Below are 22,019 nucleotides of genomic sequence, written 5' to 3'. Positions count from 1 at the left end.
ACGCGCTGGATCGAAATATCGATATTTTGGTATCGATCCGCCCATCCCTAGTAAGGAGCACACCGCCGCCCAGTGTACGCTTACGACTTGTTGCAACATCAACAACTCCGGGACGGCAATAGGGAATGGGACGTACTACGTCATTGTTTGGACGCGCCTCCATGCTGGCAATATGATTCACTTCCGGTTCAGCAGACTCAATGCGGATTGTAACGTGTGGTCGTGCTAAGCTAACTCTTTCGGTGTTTTAGAAAGAAAATATGGGTGCTTATTGTTGCGTTACCGGGTGCAACAGCGTCTCCTACGACAAAAAAAAGGGGCTAGGAAAAATGGACTCACTTTTCACCGTTTTCCTGCATGGAGGACCAAATATCAGATCACGAAGGTACGACAGATGGCTGGATTGCAGCGGTTCGTCGGAAAAGCATTTCTTATGATCATATTTCTGCTGGAATGAGAGTGTGTTCCTGTCATCTCTACTCTGTAAGTTGAACGATTTATCCACTTTTGGTTTCAATACGTTTTTTGTTTGTTTGTTTTTTTACACCGTTGTGTAAATCTGCCTCGGTAGCAATGCTCGCCTACTACGACTCACCTACCTGTTGTGTTCCTAGGTAAACCTGCTGACAACACATCCTGATTGGTCACCATCTCTCTTCTTGGATCATTTGACAAAGAAAATTTGTTCAATGGAGTGGTTCCATTTGTCCTATGTCGGACTCAAACAAGCCCCTGCAGCAGACGCCATCTGGGTCTGCCCTTCTTGTTGATGAACTGCGGGCTTTTAACTTGTGAAAATGCAAGGACTTTAATGCACATATTTATTCTGACTGGCTATTTAACTATGGCCAGTGACGTGTTTTTTTGTTTTTTTTTAACCACTTTGACAAAGACACGTTTCATTGTAATGTTTAATTTATATATTCTATTATTATTTTTAATTTATAATATTCTTATTTGCTCTAATGTAGACTTTAGACTGTCAATTCAAATAGTGTTGGAAAAGTTGCAATACCTAAAATAGAAATGCAAGAACTGTAAAGTACATATTTATACACCTTTATTTACCTAAGGCCACTGGATGTTTTTTTAACTGCTTTGAAAAATACAGGTTTTGTTGTGATCTTGTATTTATATAGTATATAGCTTTTTATAATGTATTATATTATGTATTATAATATTTGCTGCCCCCTGCCAGAGTGTGGGCCATTTTGTACTAAAATGGTTTTAAACTGTCAGTTCAAATACTGTGTTGGAGACTAGTACTTGCAATACTTAAAATGGAAATGCAAGAACTTTAAAGCACATATTTATCCTGTCTGGCAACTTACCCAAGGCCAGTAAATAGTGTTTTAAACTACTTTGACAAAGACACGTTTATTGTGATCTTGTATTTGTGTATTACTTATAATTTATTATATAATATTTGCTGCCACCGTCAGAGGGTGGGCCTTGTTTGCACTAATTTAAAGATATTAAACTGTCAATTCAAATATCGTATTGGAGAAATTGCATTACTTGAAATAAATCTATTGCAATTTATCAGTCCCAGTTTTTGTCTACAACACTGTCCAAAAATTGTCAATGCATACTCCAAATAGAATAACAAAATTAAGTCACCTGACTTTGTAATTATTACACCTGTTTATTATGAAGACCTGAAGTACACAACAAGCAGTTACAGTTTGTCAAGAAGTTGTTCAAGTCATGTTTTGGTATTCATATTTTATTGACTTTTCACAACAACACTTGGGCTCGTGTTTATAAGAGCAGAGCAAACTGAAGTTTCAGCGTGCACTCTTCGCCTTTCCAACCTCTCATAACGCTCCGATGTGGTGCGCTTGACCTCAGAATAACCCAAGACGAGATATGGTGACCAATCGGGATGTGTTGTCAGCATTTCATATGCAGGTTTTCCTAGGAACATAACAGGTAGGTGAGGAGGAGCAGTAGGTTAGCATTGCTACCGAGGCAGATTTACAAAATGGTGAAAAAAAAACAACAACAAAAATGTATTGAAACCAAAACGGATAAATCGTTCAACTTACAAGAGTAGAGATGACGGGAACACACTCTCATTCCAGCAGAAATATGATCATAAGAAATGCTTTTCCGACGAACCGCTGCAATCCAGCCATCTGTCGTACCTTCGTGATCTGATATTTGGTCCTCCATGCAGGAAAACGGTGAAAAGTGAGTCCATTTTTCCTAACCCCTTTTTTTGTCGTAGGAGACGCTGTTGCACCCGGTAACGCAACAATAAGCACCCATATTTTCTTTCTAAAACACCGAAAGAGTTAGCTTAGCACGACCACACGTTACAATCCGCATTGAGTCTGCTGAACCGGAAGTGAATCATATTGCCAGCATGGAGGCGCGTCCAAACAATGACGTAGTACGTCCCATTCCCTATTAAAGAAACACGTCGAAAAACAGGAATTCTGGTTTAGTTGTAAGTTATTACACTTTATAACATTTTTTTTTGTGGGCAGTGTGCTGGTAACAATCAGTTTTGTGGCATTTTTGTTTTATTTTCTCACCGTTTTGCTGAAGTGAGCTGCGGCAAAGTTTTTTTTTTTAAATTATTTATTTGTTGTGATTTTGACTAGGAAGTTTTTTTTTCTTTTTTTAATGTACATCTTGGCTTGATTATAAACGGAGATAAACAAAAAATGAGGTCATTCTCGTAACAAAAGGATGCGACTCGTCATAACAATAATAATAGAGTTCTAGAAAGAAAGGACTTGAGGCGATGTTGTGCCGAAAAATGCCCCCCCCCCCCCCCCGCGTGAAATGTCCCCCCTGACGGGAGCGCCCACACGTAACTCGTACAGTTTTTTTCTTACCAATCGATGGACACGGAAATGACTTTCTTGTACTGTGAATATGTATTATTTTACTCTGCTTGAACTAATGTCATGCCTGTGTGATTCTCATTGGGATATGGTCGTGAAAACCTGGAGACCGTCTCCAAACTATTCCACATAAGGCCGCAGTGGGTGCAGGATTTCCCTCCAACAAAACAAGAACACACCCTTTCACCAATCTGGTGTTTTATAAGTTTAATCAGTTGATTGCAGTCAGGTGCTGCTTGTTTTAGTAGAAACCAGATGGGTTAAAAGGTCTGTGCTTGATCAGTATGAACAAAAACCAGAACCCACAGTGGCCCATGAGGACCGGTGTTCTGCCAAATTATGCTACATCGACGAAACGTCCTACATTAGTCGAATTTGACACCTAAAGTACTACCGTGCGCTCTAAACTTGTTTTGTTTGGATGCATAAAGGAATAACGTACAAAAAAATGCCTGCAGAAAATACTTAAATGTAGTTATATCAAATAAGGATGGTTTAAATACGCTACGTGACTAATGTGGTCAACTGCTTCAAAGCTAACACAAAAAAACACAATGGTTAAAAATATGAGAGGGTAATACATGCAAAAAGTATCTTTGAGGTAGTGAAAAGATTCTAAATAACTAAATAAAAACAAAAATAGTGAGTACTCGCCGCTTCTAACCGATGTGCGCATGCGTGTGGATGCATGCGCAAGCGCCCTGAGCATTGTGTAGGACGTTTCACCGCGTAGTAAGGAATGGCCGAACACCGGTTTGGAGACGCCTGCTGTAGACTAATACATTTCTGTTCAGAGATGGTTATGTGGCCCAGTCCACGATTTATTACCAAAATACAGTACTAGTATTTAGCAAGGGCGTAGGTTTGCATAGGGACGGTAGGGATATATAAGACTAGCAACTCTTCAGGATGCTTAAATTGTCCCCACCAACTTTTACGCAACCTTATTTGCATTGTATAATGACTTCAATTATATAGGTCATTTAAGTTGTCTTCCCATGCTGTAAGGATAGAATTAACCCTACCATTATTTAGTGAATTACTCACTTTCAATATGTTCAAACTTACATTGACCCCTCTTCACTTGCTGAATGTGTTAGTCCATTTCCCCCCCTCAAAGGCAAGTTTGATTAGCTGATGACTTGATGACCCCCCCCCCTAAACGACAGCTCCAAAACATCACTGCTCTAGAGGAGATCTGCATGGAGGAATGGGCCAAAATACCAGCAACAGTTTGTGAAAAGCTTGTGAAGAGTTACAGAAAACGTTTGGCCTCCGTTATTGCCAACAAAGGGTACATAACAAAGTATTGAGATGAACTTTTGGTATTGACCAAATACTTATTTTCCACCATGATTTGCAAATAAATTCTTTAAAAATCAAACAATGTGATTTTCTGGGTTTTTTTCCACATTCTGTCTCTCATGGTTGAGGTTGACCCATGTTAACAATTACAGGCCTCTCTAATATTTTCAAGTGGGAGAACTTGCACAATTAGTGCTTGACTAAATACTTATTTGCCGTACTGTATCTGCTACTGCTTCAAGTAAATTTTACTCACTTAGATTTCTTGAAATAAGAAAAATACCTGCCTGAAACTACGCTTAAAAAAACATTTTTTTTCTTGATTTAGGTGAAATAATGAAGTTTTGTAGTTGTATGGCCTTAATAAGAACAAATACTGTAGTAATAGTAATACTTACTTAAAGTAAGTGGAATAATCTGATGCATTCATCTGTTAACTGGCCTTTAACACTCAGAACAAGATGGAGAAAATTATTCGACTAGATTTAGGAAAAATGATCAAATTAAGACGTTATAAATTTGCAGTGTGGAAGTTAAATAAATTTGTATTGATTTATTTTACATGAATAATTTAGCCTAACAATTAATTTGGTTCACATTGGTGAGAAGTGTAGCCCTGACCACCGTTCATCCAATCTGCTTTGTCTTATTAATGTCCTGTCTCGAGAAAAAGTGCACATGGATGTTATGCTGTTATATAGTCCCTACCAATATTTAGACCAAACCTACGCCCTTGGTATTTTGTGTAATTTATTTATTTAAAATTGATTTTACAGTCGTAAATCCATTACTGTAATGCGTCCATGAAAAAGTTTCACCTCAATAAAGCATCATAAATAAGCGCTTCCATCGGGGGGGGACATTTCATGTGGGAGGGGGCATTTTTCGGCACAACAGCGGAATCATTTTTCCTCAACAAAATCGTGCTATAAAATGGCCAATATCTACCTTTTTAATCCGTACTGCACAGCAATAATTGAATGTTTTATTTCTTTCTCCTCGAACAGAGTGAGGCAAGATGAGCGTGACTGTGACCAAGGGTAACGGAGTCACCATTTACACGGTGACGTCTGACAGCCAAAGTTGCTTGCCTCCATTTTGCCAACTCTTCAAGCAGATGTGCTACAGCCCCAGGTGTTGTTCGGTGTCCCAGCGCATGAAGACCACCATGGGCTCTTCTCAAGCTCTGCTGGGGGTGAGATTTGCTGCCAATTATTGTGTCAGTTCGGGCTTTTTTTTTTTAAATCACGTAAAGGTGTTCAATTTAGGATTGATGGCCAAAAATGGTACTGCAACGAGATCAAAATCTTGACTAGCTAACAATGCCTTGCCCATTTGGGTTGCCAGAATACCGCTTCACATGGGAGAACCTCCAGGAAACTAACTTTAAGTGGCAAACGACAAGTCCTCTGCAGAAACATGTCTTCTTTTTAATTTTCAAGATGTTTTCAATGTATTAATGCCAATATTTAGAAATGAGGACTAAAAGAGCCGTGATACGAGGTCCAAGTTAGTTTATGTCACCGTGAGTAGGGATGGGAATCGAAATCCGATTCCAATTCCGAACCGGTTCCTAGTGTTTCGAGGCCTCGATATCAAAATGAAAAAGCTTAACGATCCCTTTAACGATTCCTAAAGACGCGTATTCCGTCGTGACGTGTCTTGTTTTCCAGACCAGTGCTTTTCAATTATTTTCTGTCAGTGGCGCCCCTAGGGGGTGGCCAGGGGTGACCACGGCCACCCCTATAAATTGGTCGGCCACCCCACTGGCCACCCCGCTTGCCAGTATATCGTTAGATTGTTGTAGCATCAGTTATGCATTTCATCCCAAATGAATGCATTTATTTTGTTTTGTTAATTGTAGGGCTGTCAAATTTATCAAGTTACGGGCGGTGATTAATTTTTTAAAATTAATGACGTGAAAATATTTATCGCAATTAACGCATTCGCTGTATGACTCATTCACGCATTGCAGCAAACAGCCTACAATGGCGCGGTTTTACTTATATACAGAGATAAGAGGCAGAGTGGAGTAGATAAAAGCATTCATTTGGGCCGTGCTTTTAATTGGCAAAAGTTTTTACATCTCTCCCACAGCACCTATAAATACTGTGGGAAGCGACGTGGGGAAAAATGATAGGAGTTGATCTTTTTCTTAACACCCTGAAGTGTACCCAACTCAGAGAAGATATAGCATTTGCAGCCACCACACACAGTCATGGTTGCACCACTTCCCATTATGCATTTGGGCAGAACAGTTAAGTCGCTACAGTATCATTTACTGAAAGTTCAACAAATACATTAGATGGCAATATTTAGTCACAATATACAAACTCACATTTATCCTTTAAGAATTACAAGTCTTTCTATCCGTGGATCCCTTTCACAGAAAGAATGTTAATAATGTTAATTGTGGATTTATTGTTGCAATAAACAAATACAGTACTTATGTACAGGATGTTGAATGCATATATCCGTCTTGTGTCTTATCTTTCCATTCCAACAATAATTTACAGAAAAATGTGGCATATTTTAGAGATGGTTTGAATTGCGATTCATTACGATTAATTAATTTTTAAGCTGTGATTAACTCGATTAAAATTTTTAATCATTTGACAGCCCTAGTTAAATGTACACCTTATGCCTAATATATACATAACACAATAAAACAGAATTGTTGTGGAACTCAAAATGTTGACTGGACAGTAATGGACTAGGCACATTAAATCATTAGTAACATCAAATATTACATTATACACCAAAGTATATCAGTAGCCGTGTCCTTAAGTCTTTCTTAAGTTTTCCCCTGACCTTTTTACTGCGACAATATAATGAAAACCTGAAATTATGGCTTTTAGTTTTGGCCACCCCAAGATTTTAAGTGGCCCCATCTGGCCACCCCTATGAAAAATTTCTGGAGGCGCCACTGTTTTCTGTTACACCCCCCCTAAGGAAGACGTAAGTGTTTCGCGCCCCCCCCCCCCCCCCAAACTCTCTGCCGCCACTGTAAATAGTATCATTTGTCTATAAAATTACTATTATAAATACGCATCTGTCTAACATTGTGTCCTGTTTTTTCTAATAAAGAAAAAAAGTAACATAGATCAACTTATAATAAAGTATAACTTTATTAACATTGTTTTGTTTGTAACAGAGAAGACTTGACGCGTATCATTTTCAAAAAAAGTCACATCCAAAATGTAAAAATACACTCAACGTACATTTTTGACCGTTTGATACAGAAAAATAAAATCAGTAAGTAATAACAAATTCAAATTCATTAGAAACATTCACTCATGAGGACAATATGCCGAAAAATTTGACCGAAAAAACAAAACTGAATAAAAGAAAAAAAGTGTCCTTGGTCAGAAGGACAGTTTTTATTTTTGCTGCTCACAGTATTACCTCCTTTGCAATGGTGTGGAGTTATTTTGCAATGAGCATGCTAACAATGCTCACTGGTTTACTGATATAACACTGACAAAGCGGGACGATTGTTGGCAATATTCGGCACGTTTTCGCTGAAAAACAATCAAGCGGCCTATCAATGAGATTGGGGTCTAATGTCTTTAAGTGGTGTCTTAATTGATTTGGGTTCTGGCTGTCCGCTACAATTATTTTTAGACACAGTAAACAGTGGTCTTTCCTCATCACCCACTGTATTAAAAGTCAAAGCTAAAAGGCAAGGGAAAAAAAGGCATTCTCGGCGGCCGAGGTAGAACCGTAGGTGAGGGCGGTCGTCGTGACGATCCCAAGCCGAAAATGTCACTTCTCGGCGGCGACGTGAGAACCGGACAAGATACTGCGTCGTCACAAGTCGCTGCGTGAGTGAGTCCATTGGAAAACGGCGGCGGCGCACTGCTCTTCATATCTGTTTTCTGTGTGCTAAGCAGAGGTTGCGCTAGACTTTTTCGTTGTCTGTCATTTTGACTGACAGGGTCATAAAAATCCGGTCATAATCTATTTTTAACCGTTACTTACATTTTTAAAATGATACTAATGACATATTCAATAGTATTTAGTTTTCATTTATTTTTAATTAATATTCTGTCCGAACAAGCTTAACAAGAGGCAAAACAGACTGCGGAGTGCACCAATCAGCAACGGGCAGACGTGCCGTTAGCAAAGCGACGAGGGCAGGACGAGGGACTTGCGCGTGGAAGTAAACATACAAGGAGAACGGAGTTTATTCAACATGGCTAGCGCGAGACAGACTGTTGTCAATGACTCGTGTCGATGTGTTTTTGGTCATTTAAAACTGATTTTACCGTGGATTGGAACATATTCCCGGCTCTCCTGTTCACCATCTGTGTTGTTGTGGAGACGACTTTCGAAGCGCAAGAGTGACGTTGCTTGTGAAGAACACGTCACGCAAATAAACAAATCTGTTTTGTCGATTGATTTTGTACCTACTCGAGAGGCTGGATCCCAGACTTTTCTCTCAGTGTTTGAAAAATACAGGGAGAACAGTCTGGCCGTGCCAGGCAAACACTCAGTTGCCTTGACATTTTTCCGAGTAAGGCCAAGGACGTCATGCATCAAGAGAGACAATAGCTAATTAATATGCTCACTCGCCACCCTGTGGTCTGGGGTGTGAATTGCAACCTGTCAAAATGACAGATGGACTTCAGTTTTTTCCGTCACCGTTTTAAAAAACCGGTCAACGACGGAAAATATTCGGTTAACGCGACCCCTGGGCGTGTTACATCCACCCATCATGCATTTGGGCATGGCTACAGTATCATTTACTGAAAGCTCAACAAATACACTAGATGGCAATATTTAGTCACAATATACAAAGTCACAAGTCTTTCTATCCGTGGATCCCTCTCACAGAAAGAATGTTACTAATGTAAATGCCATTTTGAGGATTTATTGTCATTATAAACAAATACAGTACTTATGTACTGTATGTTGAATGTATATATTCGTCCGAGTTTTTTTCATTTTTTTCTTAATGCATTGCCAAAATGTATATGATCGGGAAAAATTATCGAGAATGATTGGAATTGAATCGGGAGCAAAAAAAAGTAGGGCTGTCAAACGATTAAAAATTTTAATCGAGTTAATTACAGCTTAGAAATTAATTAATCGTAATTAATCGCAATTCAAACCATCTATATAATATGCCATATTTTTCTGTAAATTATTGTTGGAATGGAAAGATAAGACACAAGATGGATATATATATTCAACATGCGGTACATAAGGACTGTATTTGTTTATTATAACAATAAGATGGCATTAACATTATTAACATTCTGTTAAAGTGATCCATGGATAGAAAGACTTGTAGTTCTTAAAAGAAAAATGTTAGTACAAGTTATAGAAATTTTATATTAAAACCCCTCTTAATGTTTTCGTTTTGATAAAATTTGTAAAATTTCTCAATAAAAAAATTAACTAGTAGCCCGCCATTGTTTATGTCAACAATTACACATTGCTCATAGTGCTGAAACCCATAAAATCAGTCGCACCCAAGTTTAATCAGTCGCACCCAAGCGCCAGCAGAGGGCAGCAAAACTCCGCAAAACACAATTAACAAGTGGGCCTTTCACTCTACTGTCATTTAAATCTGTCTGAGCTGGGCAAGTGCGTTAATTGCGTCAAATATTTTAACAAGGTTAATTAAAAAAATTAATTAACGCCCGTTAACGCGATAATTTTGACAGCCCTTAAAAAAAGCAATCGGATCGGGAGATACTCAAACTAAAACGATCGGGATCGGATCGGGAGGAAAAAAACATGATCGGAACAACCCTAGCCCCCACAGGAAAAAGTTTGGGGACCCCTGCAAGTTTAACACATATTGCCAACGGCAGACCAACGACTTATATGCCAATATATACCAATATTTTTTATATCTATTAGAAAAATGTTTCAGTAAAATGTTACACATTCTTGTGTATTTGCCACTTATTGCCACAGTTAACATTGAGGCTTTGGGCCTCTTTTGATTTCGTTGTGAGTTTGTAAGGTTGTGAGTTCTGATTAAACAAACTCGATGCCAATTAAAACGTTTGTTCTTCTTTTTCCCCAAATTAGAATCGATAAAGAATCGAATCGTTAATCAATATCGATAATGGAATCGGTATCGGAAAAATCGTATCAATTCCCATCCCTAACCATGAGCGAAGTGAGGGAGTGAGACTTTCTTACTGAAACAAGGGCCAGTTGTTCACTCCAAATTTTTGAGAAGGTCATGCTGCTTTAACGATCGTGCATTTTCAACTCAAACACCAATAAATCAGCCAATTTTTTTCCATGGTAGAGCCTGCAGATCGCCGTGGGTCTGATGACCATCGCCATCGGCATCCTCCCCTTGTTCGCAGGTTACAGAGACCCCTGGTGGGACATGTGGGTCAACTTGTTCTCCTTATGGATGGGCTTGGTGGTAAGCAGCAGCAGCATTGTTGTTTTTACGTGTTTCAAATTGTGACTAACTCGGCTAAAATGTCCCATTTTGCTGCTAGTTTGTGCTTTTCGGCGCCTTCTGCATTTTCTCTCAGAAGTACCCAAGTCCGTGTCTGGTGAGTTGTATTTTCATGTACCCGTAAATTAAAAAATACTGAACCACTGGTGTGCTCACAGCCAGTCTGAAACCACAAAAGCACTTCATTTTGTATATGTGTGTCTATATATTAAAAAAAAGAAAAAGAAAATCCTAAATGAAAAAAAAAATAAATAAAAATAAATGATTAAAACGGAAAAAAAAATATATATATATATATATATGTATATATTAGGGATGCAGCTATCGAATATTTTAGTAGTCGATTAATCGATGGACTAGTTAGTTCGAATAATCGAGTAATCGGATAAGGAACATGAAAAATTAAAATACCTGAGCTGAGCCTCAAACGGTATAATTTTTTTAAAAATGAGGATCTATGTAAAACAAAAGAACAATTGGCTAACTTAAATTTAAAAGGTGCTAGCTTAAATGCTATAAAATACTAAAGTTGTTTTTTTTCAATGCTCTTCACAAATGGTTCAGACACATATTCCCACAAAAAACGGCTAAATATACCTATAAACTAAATTATGAATGCATTAAAAAACATTAGCTCAAACAAAAACTTAGCTTACGTTGGTCTTAATAGGGAGCAGTTGGATTCAGCCATGTGAAAAGAGGCAGACCAGAGGGCAGTGTATCCACCCTAATCAATAAAACTAAATGCAAACACTTTCAAAATAAACCATTACAACGCTTGCCTGGCTCTGCCAGACTTTTCTCCCCGTATTTTTCAAACACTGAGAGAAATAGTCTGGGAACCATCCCATTAACAGCCTTTTCGAGCTGGTACAAAATCAATCGACAAATCAGATTCGTTTATTTGCGTGACGTGCTCTTAACGGGCAACGTCACTCTTGCGCGTCGGAAGTCGTCTCAACAACAAAGCTGAACAGGAGAGCCGAGAACATGTTCCAATCCACGGTAAAATGTTTTAAATTACCAAAAACACATCGACACGAGTCATTGACAACAGTATGTCCCGCGCTAGCCATGTTGAATAAACTCCGCTCTCCTCGTACGTTTACTTCCGCGCGCAAGTCCCTCGTCCTGCCCTCGTCGCTTTAATAACGTGACGTCTGCCCTGCCCGTCGCTGATTGGTCCACTCCGCTGTCTGTTTGCTGTGGCTTGCTCCGCCCTGGAAATTGTATCCGCGGGAATAGTGGCCAGACTCAATAGCTGGAACAGCGGTGAGTCTGGTGTACCAGGCTATTACAACGCCACTTTAATTAAACGAATACTTGAAGCAACAAAATTTAATTCGAATATCTTTTTTTGAATCGAATACTCGAGTTAATCGATTAATCGTTGCAGCACTAACATATATATATATATATATATATATATATATACACATATATATACATATATATAAATCAAACAAAATCGTTTGAGGGTTTTGAAAATAAATAAAAAGGAGGAATTCTTTAATGAAGTCCTCCTTTTTTTGCATGTATTACTTATTAATTTTGTTTAAAATAATAAACAGATTAATTTTAATATTTTCGGATTGTGTAATTTTTAACTGAATTTTTCATGAGAAATTTTTATAAAAATATATATTTTATATAGCTTACAAAGAAGGGAACATCCTCATGAAAATTTAAAAAAAAAAATTAAAATAAAACATTACAATAAAAGAAAATATTTGAAGCCTAAGAAAATAATTTTGGGATATAAAAAAAATAAGAAGGAGGCCCTCGTTTTTTTTTTTTTTTTTTTAATATTTATTATTTCAGTATTTTTTTAATTGATAATATGCCCAACAAAAAATTGAGAAAAAAGTAAATATAGAATATTTAAAAAATGGTAGGGGAGTAAAAAATAATTAAATAGGAGGAATTTAATAATAAAGACCTCTGTTTTATTATTTAAAAAATGTATATATATATACATATATATATATTTTTTTTCTTTTTAACTTTTATTTTTTATGCATCATCTTTTCATGATTTTTTTTATTAGGATTTTGTCAATTTTACCTGAATTCTTCCAATAAATATTGTTTATTTTTTTAAATTAATAGTATTTTTATGCACTTGTTTATTTTCTAATGCTTAATTGTATACTGTTTTATATCAAGGGGCTAAAACTCTCTCCCATGGGTCACTTACTGTTCATTTTGGGGCATTTTCACCTCCTTGTGAACTCATCGGCTGCCATTGACAGCACTAGACGTCCATTCCATTTGGACCGTGACTTGCCAATGAACCAGCGCCAATGGTGCTGAAAGATGAGCGTTGGATAACCAACAGAAAATAACTCCAAAATCAACAGGACGTGACCTAAAATGAACATGAAGTGACACCAGAATGTCCCAAAATCATCAGAAAATGACCCCTAAATGTAATCCAGAGTTTACGGGACCAAAATATGAAGCATCTTGAGACAATTTCCCCAGAAATGGCATTTTCTCATTCGTAAAACATGAATAAAGTCGCCTCAATATTGTGCATCGATCACACAAAGTGTCTTTCTATAAGCTGTAGCGTGTCTTGATTGTTTTAGCTCATCATCAACGCGATTTTGAACCTCAGCGGCGTGGTTTTCGCCTTGGTCAACATCGTCCTCTGCGCAATCAACATGGTCGTGATAGACATATGGGACGTGTGCGAGTTCAGCAAAGATGACTACTCCAACAGCGGGCCGAGCGGACACGAAAGAGACTTGAAGGAGCGATGCCTGGAAGCCAAAGACCTGCTTCTTGTACGTCTTACACGTATTTTTACGCATGTATATGGCGCTAGCTGACGTTTAAATGAAATCATGACTAGCTTATTTCTTAAAAATGTTATTTTATCAATGTCCAAGCATGTGCTATTTACTCGGTGGCTGCCTTTGACAGCGCTGGGTGTCTAATCCATTTGAAAAGGGAGGATTGGCAGCAAATGAGTTCGTTCATTTGCTGTCACAAACTCATTTCAATATCGATGGCAGAGGCATGAAAAGATCTTTAAATGAGAAGGGTGCTACTGGCACTTCAAATAGACTGGACGTATCATAGCGATAAACTCATTTGAATTCGCCCCTACCAATACCAACATAGCCTCAGGGCAGCCATGTTGGTCAGGGTAACGGTCCCATCAAAGTCAATGCATTGACATTCCAATTAATACGTAACTGGTTTATTTCTTCAAAGGATTGTTATCAATGTCAAAGGATCTGCTTATTTAATTATTGGCGCCCATTGATGTTGTCAAGTTCAAAAATAGACCCTTAGGTAGACATTTGTAAAATTACCCAAAAATAAGGAGAGAAGACACTCAGTTTTCTTGGCCAAGGAGAGCAAGGAGGGACTAGACAGAAATGCTAGATTACGCTGTATAGTCACCAAAATTGATCTAAAGAAAAACCCTCCTTGCTCTTTTTATTAGGGGTTTGTCCTAACACAGAAGGGTGCCGCCCTAAAGGGAGGGGGAAAGCAAGCTGGAGACACCCATGTGATTTTGATTGGCTATGTGTGAGCATGTAGGTGGAACTAACTAAATACACTTAGGTAAAATGGTCAGAATGACCCAGACACTTCAGTTATGCAACGCTGCGGCCATGGAAGATGTCCTCGAATGGAAGATTGTCCTCGAAAGTCCAGACGTAAGATGCTGAAGATGTCCTAGAAGGTCTAGTTACGCAATGTTGCGGCCATGAAGCAAGGCAGTTGTCACCCCAACCCTTTTTAAACTTTGTAACACTTAAATAGGGCTGTCCCAAACGACTAATTTTCTCCCGATTCTCAGCCGACTATTTTTACGATTAGTCGACTAATCTAATAATAAAAAATAAAAAAAATTAAAAAAAATTTTTTTTTTTTACTAATTTAGCAATGAAATTTTTGTTGACGCTTATCAATTCACAAAAAATATATTGGAACACTTAAATTATTAAAGTACAAATAAACACGTAAATAACAATAATAAATCACAAATAAACAATGAGTTCAAATGCTGATAGAATTAACAAGTGTAGCATCCCGATTGGAAAGATGGTCTCTTAATCTGATGGTTTACAACTTTTATTCCATCCTTGATGTAAACACGCCGTAAGAGCTACGGTGCACACAAATAAAACAACACAATTAGAAATTAACAAAAACTTTTCACCTTTTTCCTCTGAAACCTTATTTATATATCAATGAATTGCCTATATGAATTGCCTTTACCTTAAATTATTACCTTATCATTGACAATCTCTCCCTTGAGTGCAATCACTGTATATACTGTATACATTTATGACCTTTTAACCTTATATAATTTTCTATACCATGAAATAAACCATAACATAAATAAACCTTTCAATTAGCATTAAGAACAATACTAATAGCACTTACAGGCCCATTGTCATTGAAACATCATTATTTAGTACGGTGACAGCACCCTCTGGTGTACAAAAAAATGAAGAAAAAAAAAAATTACAAACTGGGTGACGGCGCTTGGTGTTTATTCACGGCCGACGTGCAGCCAAGCTTGGCATTGAAGAGACAGGACAGAAGAGTGTACCCTCCTTTGTTTCTTTGAAATAATTCAATGTTTTGCACACTCTGGTGCGCTTTTTTTTTTGGCTATGTGCTGCTTTCCCCGCTTGCATACAGAGCAAATAAGAAAAAATATGGCAATATGTATTAGGTATATATGAGCACAAGCAAATATTCAATCAATCAAGCAAATATTCAATCAACCCTCGATAATTAACTCAACAGATGTCCAATCCATTTGGAGTGGAAGGGTTGCCAACGAATGAACCGACATTCATTGACTGCTATCCTCCTGCTGCAAACAGAGGCGTAGCAAGGGTCCCCGGGGGCCCCAGGTAACAAGCAACATGGGGACCTTCGAGCGTGTGCAAGTAAGGGGGACAGTTGGACTTGGAGCAATAGCATATTTAATAAAAGTCTAATAACGCCTCGTTCTCATAGAGCGCTTTTTAGGACACTCAAAGTGCCCCCCCCCCCCCCAACGCATTGCAAAGGGACCCGGACGACTGATTTGTGTAAAGGAAAGAATGAATGGGGCCATGTTTCAAGAGATTTTGAGTGAAAATCTCCTTCCGTCAGCAAGGGCATTGAAGATGAGACGTGGCTGGGTCTTTTGGCATGACAATGATCCCAAACACACAGCCAGGGCAACAAAGGAGTGGCTTCGTAAGACTGGCTTCCAGATCTCAACCCCATAGAAAATCCGTGGAGGGAGTTGAAAGTCCGTGTTGCCCAGCGACGGCCCCAAAACATCACTGCTCTAGAGGAGATCTGCATGGAGGAATGGGCCAAAATACCAGCAACAGTGTGTGAAAAGCTTGAGAAGAGTTAAAGAAAACGTTTGGCCTCCGTTATTGCCAACAAAGGGTACATAACAAAGTATTGAGATGAACTTTTGGTATTGACCAAATACTTATTTTCCACCATGATTTGCAAATAAATTCTTTGAAAATCAAACAATGTGATTTTCTGTTTTTTTTCCCCATATTCTGTCTCTCATGGTTGAGGTTTAACCATGTTGACAATTACAGGCCTTTCAAATATTTTCAAGTGGGAGAACTTGCACAATTAGTGGTTGACGAAATACTTATTTGCCCCACTGTACATCCAGTTTCCTGGTTGGCAGCAAATGAACAAATATTAATTCCCTGCCAAAGATCCCGCTTCAAATGGATTGGATTCCTCCTAGCGATAACTTTTTTTTTTTTATCCCTCTAGATGTTCCTGAAAGCCATCAACGGAATTCTGCTGGTGTTGGCTGTCTTGGAGCTGTGCTTGGTGCTCTCTTCCTCCATTTTGACCATCAAAGCTCTGAGGAGCAACGATAAGGCACGCCGCATACTGTTTTTTTTTTTTTTAGTTTGACAACTCATTAGCTGCCATTGATGACGATAGACCTCCAATTCATTTCGACTGGCAGTTGTGGAAAATTCATTTGAGCTTCTTAATAGTAATTTTGTTATGTATTTGTATTTTTTTTTTTTTTTAATTCAATCATTCATTCATTCAATCATTATTACTTTTTTTGTTCTTAAACAAACTTTTATAAGCAAAAATAGAAGAAAATATTCTTTATTGTAGAATAATTTAAATGTCTAATCTGTTTGGATTGGGTTGCACCAATCAATAATCATCCAAATCTTTGTTTTTTATTTTTGTATTTTTTCCTTTTTGGCTCTTAACAGTAAATTAATTTTATTTTGGTTCATTTGTTCAATTATATATTTTTTAAAATTGCCTCTTAATCGTGAATATTTACATTTTTTAATTTAGAATATTTAGATTTGAATTTATTTTGTATTTTCCTGAAATAAAAAAAAAACACAAAAAAACAAATATTCTATTTTATAATTTATGTCATTATATGTTATGTATATTTATCATTAGTATATTTTTTCACATTTTTTGAAATCATATAACAAAATAGAAATATAGGTAAAAAATATACTTTTTAAAAAATGTTTTAAAATTGTATCACTTTTATTTATATGTATTTTTAAAATTATTTTGTTCCTTTTTAAATTTTTATGCAAAATATAACATTTATTTGTAGTATTTAAATAAAGAAAATTGCCTTTTAATAGTAAATATTACATTTTTAAAAAGGTTTGATATAAAAATGTGTATTTATTGCAGGTTTTCTTAAAAAAATAGAGTAAATTAAATTCTATTTTATTTAAGATTTTCATTTTTGTTCATAACAAAATAAAAATAAGTATAAAAATATACTTCTGAAAAACGTTTTAAAATTGTATTACTTTTATTTGTATTTCCCCCCCAATTGTTTTTTCCTTTTTAATTTTTATACCAAATTTTAAATTTATTTGCATTATTTAAATAAAAAATGCCTTTTAATAGCAAATATTAAATCTTTAAAGATGTTTAATATACAAATTTGTATTTTGTATTTTCTCAAAAAAAATAAAACGAAATACTAAATTTTATTTTATTTAAGATTTTTATTTTATAACAAAATAATGATAAGTATAAAAATATACTTTTGAAAAATGTTTTTAAATTGTATTACTCTTATTTGTATTTTTTCAAAGATTTCTTTTCCCTTTTTAAGTTCTATCTTATATTTATATTTTCCCCCATATGTTTATTTTATAACAAAATAAAAATAGGTGTAAAAAATATACTTTTAAAAAATGTTTTAAAATTGTATTACTTTTATTTGTATTCCTCCACACCCCCACACCCCTAATTTTTTATTCCTTTTTAATTTTTATGCAAATTATTTTAAAAAAACTAATTTAAAAAAATAATTTGGATGAATCCAGTTTGAGCTCTTTGAAATTTTCATATTGCCACAAAACATTTTTTTTTTTTTTTTTAGATGGAAAAACGTTTTTTTTTTTAATTTTATTTTGCCCCTCTCTGTCCAAACGGATTGGACGGCTATCACCTTCTGTGGCACTGTAACGTCTCTCACTGTCAGTCCTCGCCGATTGTTACGTATTGTGTATTTTCTTTTCAATTTTTTAGATCCCCGAAGACGTGAAAGAAGACCAAACTTCCCTGGAGTTCCGAGATAAGCAAGTTCTCGTCAAACCTTCCGTCTAAAATCCGAGAAATATTTCATGTTTATTACGCTTTTTGCACTATAAGTCATGCAAAATAAGAGACAAAGCGCAAACACTATACATCATAGTATTAAGTATAAAAAATCAGGCCTGAGTATACGTTGCAAAAAAAAAAGTGCACTTTATAGTCAGAAAAATATGCTACTTGCAGTTGATTCAATTTTTTTTATAAACTGAGGTAAGTTTCTATATTTGTAATCTGCTTTTGCAATAATTCTACAGTATTTTTGTTGTTATTGACCCCCCCTTGATACCGGAATTTACGTTTACCAAATATACATGAAAAAGCATTGGGGGAAATGGATAATAAATACAGAATTTTATATCCAAAATAACATTGACAAGTGCTAATAAAAATGGGAAAATCCTATATTCAAAAATCAAAATATAGGCAAGGCAAATTATTTGTATCGCACAATTCAGCACGATAGCTAAAAGTGCTTTACAATACATTCAAAAGTCACATTAAATCATCAAGATTGTTAAAAACAAAACAAATCCACCAAATAATAAAAATGAAGCCATAAAAAAAGTCATTTGAACTGTATTATCTTATATATTAATTATTAGGGCTGTCAAATTTATCGCGTTAACGGTCGGTGATGAATTTTTTCAATTAATCATGTCAAATATTTAACGCATTTAACGCATGCGCGGAATGACTCACTAAACCATTGCCGCAACAGACTACAGTGGCGCCCTTTTTTTTTGTACATTGAGAGGTAAGAGGCAGAGAAATCATTGGGGCCGCACTATTTATCGGCATAAGCTTTGGCGACTCTTCCACAACAAGCATAACTATTGTGGCGAGCGATGTGGGGAAGATTGACATGAGATGATCTTTTTCTTAACACGCTTCATTGAACACAACGCAGAACACATACCATTTGCAGCCACCACTGACAGTCATGGTTGCCCAACTTCCTCTCATGCATTTGGGCGGAACAGTTAAGTCGCTACAGTATCATTTACTGAACGCACAACAAAAAATAATATTCCTATCTCTCAAAAAAAAACAATGCTCACAAAAAGAAAAGCGCTCAATGCAAAGAGAACTGGCATTCCCTATCAAAATATCTATGCAAAATACACATAAAACTTCACAAATACACTAGATGGCAATATATTTACCATTTCCATTTAGTCACAATATATAAACTATCAGAGGTCTCGTATGTTGTAAAGTCTAGACGCAAATGATCGTAAGGTACAATGAACCCGGAAACTACGCCGTCAGTTGAGGGGCAAAACGCACTAGAAAAACATTGCTAGATCTCTAATTAATTTAAAACTGGCCCATGACACCTTGTGGTGTATTTCAGTCACTACCTTACATAGTTAAAGACATTGTGGAAGAACGGATTTGATTGAAAATTTGCAAATTTTATGAAAATGAAAACATACAGAGGGGTTTTAATATAAAATTACTATAACTTGTACTCACATTTATCTTTTAAGAACTACAAGTCTTTCTATCTGTGGATCCCTTTAATAGAAAGAATGTTAATAATGTTAATGCCATCTTGTGGATTTATTGTTATAATAAACAAATACAGTACTCATGTATAGTATGTTGAATGTAGGCCTGAACGATATTGGAAAAAACTAATGCTGCGATTTTTTGGGGGGGTTTGCGATATATTGCGATATTATATTGCGATATTAAAAAATATGTATATATATTTTTTTCAAGAAATTTTCACAAGATGACTTAAATAGCTGTTTGGAAAGACTTTAGATGACTCACCATCACCACAGTGTACAGTCATCCCTTGTTTTTCGCGGTTAATGGGGACCAGAACCCGGCGCGATAAGTGAAAAACCGCGAAGTAGCGCACGACCCCCATTTTTTGTGTGTGTGTGTGTGTGTGTGTGTGTTTTGTGCCCAATGTATTTATTCCGATTTACCATTGGAAAGAGATACATATAAGACATGTTTTTTTCTCACTTTTCCCCCCAAAGTGATTTAAAAAATGTATATAAATAAATGTTTTTTAAGCACTTCAAAAGTCATAATTATGATGTTTTAAACATAACTGTCCAACCAAATCATTTTTGAACAAGAATAAAGTACTGTAGCAGATAAATCCTTGGATTTATTAAATACTCAAAGCAACAAAATTCGAATATTTTTTTCTAATCGAATACGAGTTAATCGATTAATCGGTGCAGCACTAATATACATATAAAGAAAAACATTTTTTTTAATCTTACATTTTTTTTGTTGTAGAAGTATCATTTTTAGCTTCTTTTTTTTTTAAATGTTATTTTCTTATGAACACCTATGTATTAACGAATTTCATAAATGTAAATTCAGCTATCAAGGGGTTAAAATGAGTGATTTTTATAGTCGATGAACGACGCATTTTTGCACGAACATAAGAAATCTAATTTTCAATAAATTTGTTATGCAAATAAAATGTCACAACACTTGTGTAGTTTTTGAATTTTTTTGAATTTGTTTTAATTTTATTTGTACAGATGATGGATACCATTGAGCAAGGCCGGCCCAGCCTATACACAGATTATGCAGCTGCTTAGGGCCCCTGAGCACTAGGGGGCCCCCAATCTGGCAACCTCATTTTATACGTTGTTAATAGAGCATCGTGAATAATGTGGCGCGCATTGCCGTTTATCTATACAAACATCCGTTTACTACAGTTTGCTTTATTTGATTTTTGTGAGTTTTGATACTTGATTACAAGCTTAAAAAATAAACGTTCTTCATTAGCTTCTTTCTTTTCCTCTTTTGGAAAACGGTTTGGCGCCATCTACTGTAAGTACTGACAATCATTTGGGGTGTGAAGTTTGAAGTATGCAGTGCAACAAAATCTGATTATTATTATACAAAATATGGACGTATGGCTTGGATTGCATGTATGGGTTTCACAGTACACTGTGACAAAATGGTGGGCCAAAAATATGGGCTTTATTTTGCTTAGGGCCCCCAAATGGCCTGGGCCGGCCCTGCCATTGAGTTTGTGCAGAAACAAAAATTGTGTGATACTAAACGCCCCTCAAATCAATAGGAAGTGACCCGAAATGCTCCAAAAATCATGGGAAGTGACCCAAATTAACAATTGACCTGGAAATGTCCCAAAAATCATCAGAAAGTGACCTGAAATCAATAGACCCTACTCACGTGACGTCACAGCCACGCCCCCGCCCCATGTTGTCCGTCTACTCCTCATGTTAATGCATTACCGCTTCATAAATTTCTCCTATTATGGCGTGTTTTCCTGCTCGTTAACATGAATAATCAAAATGGTGAAGTCGTGTGTGGCGGTCAGTTGCAATAACAGAGAAGACAGACGGAGAGACTTGAAGTTCTACTGGATCCCGAGAGACCCGGAGAGGAGAGCGAGATGGGCTGCTGCAATTCGACGAGAAAACTGGGCTCCAAACGACTACCACATATTATGTAGTAGTCATTTTATATCTGGTAAGATGAATTTAATATATATTTAGAGGGTTTTGGGCGGACAACCACAATTAAGATCATTGCTAGGTTAATCGCCGACATCATACACTCAGATGTTGTGAATGAACTACCTGAAAATATATAATTATAAGGGGATAATAAGACAGTTGTCATACAATTAATTTACAATTTCACTATTGAGGTCAAAAGCCAAAAAATAAATTCAACTAGGGACAATCTGGAGTAGTGCTATCGCACTTCATATTTATTACATATTATATATGTATGTAGTGAGAGTGCTATCGCTAAACCATATAAACATTAAAAGCCCTAGCTCCATTGACAAATGACATGAAATACATTAGACTT

The 22,019-nt window shown here is 36.4% G+C and overlaps 1 protein-coding gene across 1 annotated transcript; it reads left to right on the top strand.

Annotated features, from left to right (window-relative positions):
- The first annotated feature begins 77 nt into the window (after positions 1-77).
- Positions 78-20,601, top strand: LOC130914296 (uncharacterized). The gene is made up of 8 exons (XM_057833348.1): positions 78-120; positions 2,414-2,452; positions 5,168-5,355; positions 10,432-10,554; positions 10,634-10,690; positions 13,184-13,381; positions 16,362-16,472; positions 18,132-20,601. Exons 3-8 carry the CDS (start codon positions 5,179-5,181, stop codon positions 18,207-18,209), a joined length of 744 nt encoding a protein of 247 aa, XP_057689331.1. The 5' UTR covers positions 78-120; positions 2,414-2,452; positions 5,168-5,178; the 3' UTR covers positions 18,210-20,601.
- The last annotated feature ends 1,418 nt before the right edge of the window (positions 20,602-22,019 follow it).

This window comes from Corythoichthys intestinalis, chromosome 4, assembly GCF_030265065.1.
Source record: "Corythoichthys intestinalis isolate RoL2023-P3 chromosome 4, ASM3026506v1, whole genome shotgun sequence".
Classification (NCBI taxonomy): Eukaryota; Metazoa; Chordata; class Actinopteri; order Syngnathiformes; family Syngnathidae; genus Corythoichthys; species Corythoichthys intestinalis.
The sequence above is the reverse complement of the archived record's forward strand: the minus strand, read 5'-3'. Positions and strand labels throughout refer to the sequence as shown.